The 10555-nt window shown below is 38.3% G+C and overlaps 4 protein-coding genes across 4 annotated transcripts; 1 reads left to right on the forward strand and 3 right to left on the reverse strand.

Annotated features, from left to right (window-relative positions):
- The first annotated feature begins 299 nt into the window (after positions 1-299).
- Positions 300-4334, forward strand: LOC114525421 (laccase-4-like). The gene is made up of 5 exons (XM_028546754.1): positions 300-409; positions 1441-1663; positions 1822-2474; positions 2728-3597; positions 3759-4334. Exons 2-5 carry the CDS (start codon positions 1478-1480, stop codon positions 4291-4293), a joined length of 2244 nt encoding a protein of 747 aa, XP_028402555.1. The 5' UTR covers positions 300-409; positions 1441-1477; the 3' UTR covers positions 4294-4334.
- Positions 4335-4614: 280 nt separating this feature from the next.
- On the reverse strand, positions 4615-6053 carry LOC114525423. Its single transcript, XM_028546757.1, has 3 exons — positions 5939-6053; positions 5104-5544; positions 4615-4994 (listed from the first exon to the last, which is right to left on the reverse strand). The coding sequence occupies exons 2-3, from the start codon at positions 5541-5543 to the stop codon at positions 4721-4723; spliced, it is 714 nt and encodes a 237-aa protein (XP_028402558.1). The 5' UTR covers position 5544; positions 5939-6053; the 3' UTR covers positions 4615-4720.
- Positions 6054-6202: 149 nt separating this feature from the next.
- Positions 6203-8419, reverse strand: LOC114525429 (steroid 17-alpha-hydroxylase/17,20 lyase-like). The gene is made up of 2 exons (XM_028546762.1): positions 8132-8419; positions 6203-7981 (listed from the first exon to the last, which is right to left on the reverse strand). The coding sequence occupies exon 2, from the start codon at positions 7944-7946 to the stop codon at positions 6465-6467; it is 1482 nt and encodes a 493-aa protein (XP_028402563.1). The 5' UTR covers positions 7947-7981; positions 8132-8419; the 3' UTR covers positions 6203-6464.
- A 184-nt stretch (positions 8420-8603) lies between these two features.
- On the reverse strand, positions 8604-10525 carry LOC114525285 (zinc metalloproteinase nas-15-like). Its single transcript, XM_028546533.1, has 6 exons — positions 10378-10525; positions 9997-10170; positions 9596-9749; positions 9253-9428; positions 8777-8999; positions 8604-8682 (listed from the first exon to the last, which is right to left on the reverse strand). The coding sequence occupies exons 1-5, from the start codon at positions 10448-10450 to the stop codon at positions 8782-8784; spliced, it is 795 nt and encodes a 264-aa protein (XP_028402334.1). The 5' UTR covers positions 10451-10525; the 3' UTR covers positions 8604-8682; positions 8777-8781.
- Between the last annotated feature and the right edge of the window lie 30 nt (positions 10526-10555).

Raw genomic sequence — 10555 nt, forward strand, 5'->3', positions numbered from 1 at the left:
CACGTGGAATCATCAGTTTAAAATGCAAGTAAAGTCAGCGTATTTAAAATGCATGCGAAATGTTCAATAATAGAATAATTCTGGGAAATTTGCCAATGGCCTTTTTTCTACACCACCAACAATTAGAGGTTGGCGAAAGGATGCCATTTTCAGGCCTGATTGCCAAGTTTCCAGGAATTGTTCCTACTGGTAAGGACTAGTTTATACTTTGCATTTTGGTCGCGTCTAATGCATTTCAAACAATAGCTAATAAGGTGGTTATAATGCGTGTTTGAGTCACAACTTCCGAGTCTCTCTTTTGTGCTTGAGTATATTCCAGATATTGCTGAGGAAGGTTCAACCAGGGAAAAAATACAAGCTCTAGTAAAGTGCCTCGGAGATCACACCAAAGATAAAAAGTATTAACAAGGTAAAGACTGGCATGTGTTATAAAGTGTAGGTATTTTACAAATCTGGGTTCTGTTGAATTAAATAATTGTATACGTTAAGGTCATGATGCATGACGATAGTAGATAGTCGTATAAACGTTTCGATCGTGGTATCAATATTTGATGACCAGCTCCTACTGTAGCCTGTAGTTATAAAACAACTCTCGCGTCGCAGCTGCTTTCATATCGTTGAGCCAGAGCCGCCTCATTCGAAAACGCCTATAAAGAATGGCCACACTGGGAACACAAGTTGTTTTACATGGCCTTTTGAGATATTGCTTTTGATCTGCAAGCGCGTCGTCAAACTGGGCGCGTCGTAAAACATAAAATCCCTATTTTTCTTGAAATATTGAAAGCTATTTACGAGATATCAATCATGCTGCACTTTTGAATACTAATACAAATATTTCAATTGTGAAAATGCCTCATATGCTTGAAGGCGTCGTAAAAGCAGGAACGCTGTCGTAGGCGGCCACCATGCAGTTAGGCATTGCGTTTGAGAAGCCTGTGGTGTTTCTTTGATTTTTTTTTGCAAGCGCGTCGTTGATCGTAATTTCCTTATAATCATATACAACTTTGAAGTCATTCCAGTTTGCTCACACAAGATTCTGTTATAACTGCCAGTCTGCCATTTAATAAAAAGTTCAGAAAATGCGTATTTAGCGACCTATATAAACACAGCGGCAATAACATAATCATTTTGATATATTGTTTAAATAGAAATTAAGATATTGGAATCTGAACTGAAGTACCGCGTGAATATTTTAAGTTCTTATAAACTTGTAGACGAATTTAAATAAAACACCCCATGCACCCAACATCACCGTCGTAAAACATACACACTATGAAATAATGTAGATAACGCAGCTGTTTCTATAGGACATTGTACTGTACAATCACAACGGGCATATAAGCAACTATCAACAAGTCAATTTTATATTAAAAACGTATCTAAAGGTAAAAAAATCGTTCATCTATCATGCTTCTCTGAAAACTCATTTATTTATAACAGTTCCGAGCTGCTGAACGTATCATCGCTCAACTTCCTGATGCGATCAAAGATGTATCATTCTTGGCTTTCTATCATTGTTTTAACGTTGGTTGGTTTCCAGTACAGTTATAGTCAAGACACCCCAGATTACATATGCGGTGGTGATGACGACAAGGACGGAAGAACTGTTTGTGAATGCAGCAAGTCCATTTGCTATTTTAAACTGAATATTGAACATTTTCAGGTTTGTTGTACCAGTATTTCGCCCGACCGTTTTTTCTTTTTTAAAGTCTCTTCAAATGATCCAAGTAACTTCTGAAGTATGGAATGTAGTGTGGTATTGATAAAGCAGTTATTCATCACAAGTCATTGTTTTGTTCTTTCATATTTTGATCTTTCCAGACATTCACAGCCTACCTGAAAGACGCACCAATAGGCACTCGTGGTCGAGTTTTTTTTGTTAACGATTCGGGGCAACTTGAGTCAACTTTAAAAGATAGTCGAACGTCACCCTGCAATGATACAAGCAAGTGCACACAACCTAACACTGTGGATGGAAAAAGCTATCGATCATTTATCGGTGTGAATAAAAGAATTCCTGGACCGACCATAATAGTTACTGAGGGAGCTACTGTGGTTGTGGATGTCACCAACAATTTGTTCACAGAAGAAACATCAATCCACTGGCATGGTATGCATCAGAGAAACACACCTTGGATGGATGGGGTAGGCTTCATCACACAATGCCCTATCGAGGCTGGTTCGAGTTTTCGTTACATCTTTGAGGCAACACCAGCTGGAACCTTTTGGTATCACTCTCACAGCGGTCCTCAAAGAACTGATGGTCTATTTGGAGCACTCATAGTTAAAGAGAAAAATCTGACCGAAGCATACAGTGGTTATGGTTCGTTTCAAGATCTACCAGGAGAACACACTCTATCTTTAATAGACTGGCAGAGAGAATCTTCCCTAGATCTATTTGTCCAAATCCATTCGTCACTAGGCTTCTTTGAAGACACGGCAGTCGATGAGGTCCCAACACGACGTAATTCAGGGTAAGCAGTGCAGGCACAGAATTATGAGATGTGTTGTGGTGCATTCCTTAGAGCTACAATATTTTACAGTTATTATACCGTGGTTTCCGTTTTAAAAATATGTATCATGGGTAATGGTATATGCGCTGAGTTATAAAGTAATGGTACCAGGTTATATAGTATTTCATTTATTCATCAAAATTTACAATCATCAACATGCACGTCGAAACCAGATTAAAAATGGCAGTTCAATACATACAAACGTTTTTTTTAGGTACGTGCCAACATGTTCACCAGACGACGCCGAGGTCGGTCCAATTCCTTATTGGTCTGGAATCATCAATGGTCTTGGAAAACATAAAACAGTACCTTTTAAGAACTCTAAACTTAGCGCGTTTTACGTAAGACGTGGAGAAACATATCGTTTTAGGTTGATTGGTGCTCAGGCGAATTATGCCTACAAGTTTTATATCGGAGGTCATAAACTGCGTGTTATTGCGACAGATGGCTTTTTCATTGAACCAATTTCTGCGGATTTCCTGATAGTGAACACAGGTGAACGTTATGATTTCTTGTTAAAAGCTGATCAAACAAATGGATCTGATTTTCTTATCAGAGCAGAAACTTTGGAAGTAAATTGCTCAAGCCTCGTGAAAGATGAAAAGTTAGACACGAATGATGCAATCGCAGCATTGAGCTACGGAAGATCTGTAAATATGACAGCCATCGAAGGAGCCTATATCGATGACTTTTCAAAACCAACTAATTGTACCAGTCAATATCCATGCACCATTGTGAACTGTCCTTTTAAAAGCTGGCCAGCTGAACCTGGTTATAAATGTGTTAATGTCGACCAGTTTGTACTGTTGGTACCAACACAGCAAAACGAACTGCCTGTTTTCACACCAGAATGGAGCGCGGATGAAGCAACATTCTTCTTCAATTTTGGTTTTGACAGTATGGAACTGACGAGCACGGTAAACGGACGAAATTTTCTTGTTCCAAATATATCTCTACAAACAGAACCAAAATATAAAAGAGATGTGAGTTTATGTTCAAATGTGAGTAAACCCTGCGAAAAGAAAGATTGTCAGTGTACACAAATGGTGGAGATTGGAGATAAGTTTTACGAAAAGCCAGTAAGGAAGGAAGGTAGGTTTTGAAGCGCTTCTGCCCGTGTGAAAAAGAAGAAATAACTGCTTCATCATATTATTATTACACCCTGTTGCATGATGTTATCATTATTTAACTAATATAATTATCTTCTTTTGATTAACCTATATTCATACGTTCGTTTGTCCACAGATTTGTGTTTACATCACTGAGTACAGCAAGGACCAATATTAGATTTTCCCATCCCATTCATTTACATGGACACAGCTTTCACGTCGTTAAAGTTGGTTATGGTGAATATGACTCTCAAGGAAGACTCGTGAGAGCGACCCAAGATTTGGATTGTGAAACACGCTGTATGCGGGCCCCGACATGGAAGGGAAACAGGCCTCCTGTTGGTATTCAGGCGCTGAACAGAACCGTGCGCAAGGATACGGTTATTGTCCCCTCAGGTGGTTATGTCGTGATAGAATTTATCGCCGATAACCCCGGATATTGGTTCATGCATTGTCACATTGAACCCCATCAGTTGGAAGGCATGGCCTTGGTGGTAAATGAAGTCGAGTCTCGCCAAAATCCTGCACCAAAAGGAATGGAAAGTTGTAGAAGTTTCACCTGGAGTGTAGAAGATTTCAATGAGAAACGTGATTGGGATAGTGGGGCTTGTAAACCAGCTTTGAAATATCTCGTTTTGATCATACCGCTCATCGCACAATTCATGACATAAGAACTACATAAAAACCTTTAACTTTTACATTTGTCTTCACATAGTTTAGCTCCATTTATTACTAAAGTAGTACAAAGTAATTGCATGCAAAATATTACTCTTATTCATTTTATATAAATACCAATAGTTTGAACCAATCTAGATCTTTTAAGATATACATTTTTTCAAATAATTCGTTTAATACATCAGTAACACTGTAAAAAATGTTTAACGTGGATTCACTGCACACAGTATATAATGCATGAGTATCGTATATAGTATATACATATGTATGTATATGTGGTAATAAAATTTCTAGTAGTTGGATAATACAAGAAAACAACTTGAATTCCACGGTTTACTTAATCAGTGAAAAATTAGATAAAAACTATTATTAAAAGTTTTTGATGGTAAATTTAACAAAGAGACGGATAATCTGAACAAGCTTCTATCTCTTGGGGGGTGCGTCAACTTCCCAAATCTTGCACCAGTAAGCCTTGTGCATAACCACTCTCTCATGAACGATCTTTAATTTTGGAACCACGCTTTTGAGGCATGACATTTCCAAGCGTCCACATGATTGACACGTGCAATCCATACTCTTTCGTAACTCTTTCAAGGCCCCAAGTTCCTCTAAATCTTTCCATTTTAATTTGCTCTCTTTACTCTTCAATGCTTTCAGCGATTCCGTGACTTGAAAGAGTTGGTTCTCAGTTCCAAACCTACAGCACAAAAGATCAGTCGAAGAAAATTATTCTAACGAAATCTCTGCAGACTCTCTGCATGCAGCCACGATATTACTAAAACTGGAATTATATTTCTGATACTTACATAACAAAATAAGCTTTCTCAGTTTTGAAATGATGACGCAGATACGCCAGTCTAAAGATATCTTTCAAGCATCTTTCACGGAATTGAGAAGAATTCTCAGATTTCATCTTAGCAAGGCTGAGCTCAACACACACGGCAGGAACACTATTAATATCCTGAGGATCTTCTTTGCTGGTGTTGAATATAGCAAAATCGACTGCTCTGGGATTACCACTGATATCTTGGCCCGCTTTTGAAAACTGCTGTACGCTGGCCAACGGGCATTGCATTCTGACGTATTTAGAAGCTCCTTTGCGCTTTGTCCGCCATCGTTCGTATAAACACCATTGAATGAAGCGCTCGTCTTGAAGAACTTCAGGCATTTTTACGATTTTCTGATCCATAACATAGTCACAAGCATTAATTAGATCTTCTTTCCAAGCCGAGAGTGCGCTTCCCATCCTAGAAAAACATAATTAAAATATTATTAAATTACTCTTGAGCTGTTCCACTGATTATGGCCCGCGTTATAACGGGAAAAAAGCTTTCCCAAAAACAAATTTACATCATGGAGGATAATCAACTAAATATTTACATACTAAACGACGTTTTTCTTAAACCATCCCCTTATTTGCCTGTCAGGATTCTTGGCATGACAAGGGAAGAAAAAGAAAAGAAAGAAAAGAAACACCTGAAAATTGAAATATATTTCCTAATTTGTTGAAACTTTAAACGTTATCTCTCAGGTAAACTGGACGATTTCACTGCATCTTCTAACGCATGTGTGGAAACGAAACAAGCATATATAACATAGTTGACGCTGCATAGGTACAACATGACAAAAGTGAACTCTTACCTTACGTAGATATCTTCTTCTTTCGTCAAACGCTGACGAGGAAACAAATTTTAGTTTTTGTATACAGGTATCACGAATGACGCCAAGTTCTTTACGAATACTTGAACGGTGACACTCGTTGTTATTCAGAGCGTCGTTTGTGGTCGTGGTTCGACTGGTGGCAATGCAATTTGACAAATAAAATATCTTCGTGTAAAACTATTTAAATATCACTTTATTATCAACACTCCATTCGAGAATATATTATAATTATATATCATGATGTTCGAAAGGATTTTACAGACTTAACAGTTCAGTGATGTAGATGTGGACTTCCCACTACATTTTTAAATGCTTAAAATCAATAAATCTATAAGCTACTGCATGACATCCTTGCGATAAATACGTCATTCCGCGAAGCAGGGAGCCTGAGTATAAAAGACTTATCGTAAGGATGCATTTATTGAAAAAAGATAAATTTAGATTATGGATATAGCAGTCTCTTCCATCCAACGGAGAGTCTTTCGAGCCCCGAGAACCGGAGGTTTTATTTTTCTTTGAGGACGACCTGAAATGGTTTTGGTTCCAACACCGCTGTTGTAAGTTCTTCAGTGTCTGGTGGCTCAGATCCCACGGGAACTTCAAATGTGAACTCGTGCAGTAGACTGCTGACAAATAGGTATTGTATGGCATTAGATAGACCTTCCCCCAGACAGACTCTTCTTCCGGCCGAGAATGGAATATAGCTACATCGACTAGCTGATGGTGGATCATATTCCCCTTCAGCGTTAAAAAACCGTTCTGGTTTAAATTCAAACGGTTCACTCCACCAATCAGGATCGTGGTTCATTCCCCAAAGATTTAGGAACACTGTGGTATCTTTAGGGATATTGTAACCACACAGTGTCGTGTCACAAGTGACCCGATGTGGAATAGGAATTGGAACTGGGCTGGCACACCTCAATACCTCGTTCAGAGTAGCTTGAAGATATGGAACTGCTTGTCGATCTTTTAAACCCGGTGGTTTGGAGAAGGTAGAAATTTCCTTGTGTATACGGTTCTGAACCTCAGGGTTATTGAGAAGGTATACAAAAACCCATCGGAGATTCGTCGCAGTAGTCTTAAACCCGGCAATGAAACAGTCAGCTAATATGGCTTTTAAATGATTTTCAGTCAGCGAGGTTTTCAAGTCGTTTTCTGAATCCAAAAGCTCACGCTCCGCTTTTAGAATTGCATCCGTCAAATCGCGTATATTATTCTCGTCAAATGTCGCTTTATGCTCGACATATTTCGTGTCTAAGATCTCATCTCTTATAGCAACTGCGTGTCTCAATTTCCGGAGACTGGTCAACGGGAAATTTGCTAACCACGGGAAAACATCCACCAGTTGACCGGGCTTTAGACCCTCAGTGAAGCAGGTATTAAAATATACTATACGTTGAAACTCGTCGTCTTCTGGTTCGTAATGGACTCCAAACAGTAAGCAACATATTACGTTCAGTATTGCTAAATCAATCTCGGGCCCAATCTCCAACGATTTTCCCACGCGTGATCGCAATCTCTTGACAAGTTTCTCAACCTCTGTAGTCACGTGATCCTCCATTGTTTTACCGAAGAAAGATTTGAGAGCTGACTCAGCAATCTTTCTTTGCTGTCTCCATTCTGGTGTAACATCTCCGAAGCCAATATTTCTCCCTTGATCGCCAACCAATTGGCAACCATAAGGCAAATCACCGGGGTATGGTCTTCCGGAGAAAGTATCCCGTTGTCGGAGAATTGCCTCCCGTGCCTCCGTAATACTGCTGATCACAACGATCGGGGTATGACCTAAGAAGATACTGTATACAGGTCCGTATATTGATCTTAGTGTGTTCAAATGCAGGTGTAGTTTAGTTCCCAGGTAATGTAGGTTGCCAATAAGAGGGAGCGTTGCTGGACCAGGAGGGAATCCGGGTGGTCTTGAGGGTTTCGTTAAGTAAAGAACAAGGATTGTGGTTGATAATATTAGAATAAAAATTTCAAACAGCATGTCCACCTCATACAAAGAACGTCTCAGAAGAATATCTAGAAAATAGAAACATAAAAGCAGAGTAAATTGTTTGCATTGTGTAAAACACCAAGATCTATAAACCTTTTCTATACCAATACCACGACTCAGCAAGCTTTACTTTTCTACGTTGTGCTTCAATAAGATCATTAAGATCACATTCCTACCTCTTTTTATTTGTATTGAGTTTGCTGTTGTGAGTTGATTGATAATCTTCCGTCAATATGGTTTGTCATTGCCTTGAATCTTGACTTGAATTCAATACTTTGTAAAATGATTCCGTTCAAAATATTACAAGCGATGATAAGTTTACTTCAGAGATACAAAGAATGATCAGAGATCATCTGTTGTGACTCTAAGTGGTTTGAAATCTTTACAAAGCTGAGAATTGACGTTCTTCAAATGTTTTGGTTGTGATGTATTGAAGAACACAGCCGGTGGTACCTAATGAACTGTGGAAAATATTCATACAGTATTTTATCAAGATAAATAAAACACAAATAATTTGCATGCAGGAAATTGTATTTTGAATGACAATGTAAGACAGACGTTGTTCCAGTTGAAAACAGCTTTAAAAAGAATCTGACGTATCGGGTAAAGCTGTGTTGAAGAAGTCACAAATTGAAATAGATTTTAGATTGATGAGATATTTTATTCATATATAACTTTACAATCTAGATCTCACAAGTCACAAGCTGCAGAAATTTCCGAGCAAAACCTAAAAAAGAAATCATCTTTGTTTAGTTGTCTTAATACTGACGATAAGTACACTTGCATGCCAGTAGATAAAGAGAAGAATAGCTGTCTTTTACCTTGACTAACAACTATACAAGAGATTAGCTTGTTTAGCATCAAGAACGCTCAGTCTTTTTCTCTGTCCAATAGAAACACCAGCTTTTTTAGGTCTGATTGTGGTTTGCCAAGGCCATTTAGCAAAATCTCTCTGCCCATAATGCATTATTGATCCGTAGTCATATTCGACACCGAGATTGTCGATTGTTGATCGTCCATATCTATTAAAGTTGAATTTATTGTCTAGAAAGTAAACAAAAGTTATGAAAGATTGTCCTAACATGTACCTAAAGTTTTCCAAGTTAAGTTATAAGTATCTTTTGCAACAGTGCCGTCTTTAACATTGAGATTTAAAGCATCAGAAGAACTGATAAATAAGAATAAATAAACAAGTTTGCAACTTGTCTTACCTTTTATGATGTTTTCCTAAATATCCTAAAATCATTTCTATCGGGACCGCTCTCTCGCCGATGATAAAATCCAAACCAAAACCTACCTTCTTTGATGTTATCCCAGAGTATTTCAACGTAATTATCTCGATCAGGTCGACTCTGCTCGTGGTAAAATCCTAACGCGTGACCAATCTCATGAACAGCCACACCGTGTGTGAAACAGCCAAACCCGAGAGAGATGGACTGTTTGCCTCCAACACGACCAACATGAGAATAACATCTACAAAAAAGAATTGAAAATTTAGCAGCTATATACTCGTCCTCAGGCTAATATTGGGCAGAAGAACCAGACATTCTTTCCACTCATAGTCAAGACTTAAGACATGGAAATTATAAAGAACTTTCAGGAGAAGCGTCAGGGCCAATGAATCCACAGCTAAATCTTACTTTCCGAAGCCGCCATCAATAAACTCAACATAAGATGCTTGATTGGTTCTTGGAACAAATCTGATACATGTCTTCTCTTCCCATTCTTTCATAGCGCCACGGATAGCGTTCTCAGTTGGACCTTTTAAACCAACAAGGTTTAGAACTGGATTCTCTACAAGACCGAGACAGAGCCAAGTCATTTACCATACTTCAACTTCAATAATCAAATACACCAGATACAGAAAAATTAAAAAAGATCTCATCGTTGATCTCCTAGATTGCAAAGATGTGACATTCATATAACAGTAGTCTAATTTTTCTACTATGAATCCTGTCGGTTGGCAAACTTTAATCGCACATAGGCAGCATGCTATTTCTATAGTTTTGTTATATATTATCTCAAGTAATTTTTGACTTACTGACGCTGCTGCTGAACACGTAGGGCACGACACCGTTTGGCCAGAGTCGATTTCTTCTCGCTTTTCGAGTTCTCCCTGGGGAAGAATCCAAATCTTCGCCATGTATCGCCCTCTCCACTTCCTCCACTGGCATTATCATATCTCCTTCAAACATCATCTCGTTCTTCGTCGCATCTGCAAATACAAAAAGCAATTCATATACGCAAACTTACGATTTCACAACGGCTGTACGATTTCACAAAGTTGGGATCGTTATCTGGATAGTGGAATTGGACGAGCTTTGAGTTACCAATATTTGAAAATCAAGATCTTTATCATATATTTTATTTTCATTCCCGAAGGTCTAGCAGCAAAATTTCTGAAAGCAAACTGTCTTCTTACCTCGTTTCTCCAATGGTAAAGAAGAGACGGAAACCAGGCCAACAAAGATGAAGATAGCAAATAGAAGATTCATATTTTTGATAAATCAAAAAATTTTTTTAGCTCCCTACATACAAGAACGCGTGATTCACTGATGAGGCTAATTGTTGAAAACAATTCTATTTAACATCAAAACGAC

Source organism: Dendronephthya gigantea, unplaced genomic scaffold (genome assembly GCF_004324835.1).
Source record: "Dendronephthya gigantea isolate DGI-Jeju-01 unplaced genomic scaffold, DenGig_1.0 000034F, whole genome shotgun sequence".
In the NCBI taxonomy this organism is placed as follows: Eukaryota; Metazoa; Cnidaria; class Anthozoa; order Malacalcyonacea; family Nephtheidae; genus Dendronephthya; species Dendronephthya gigantea.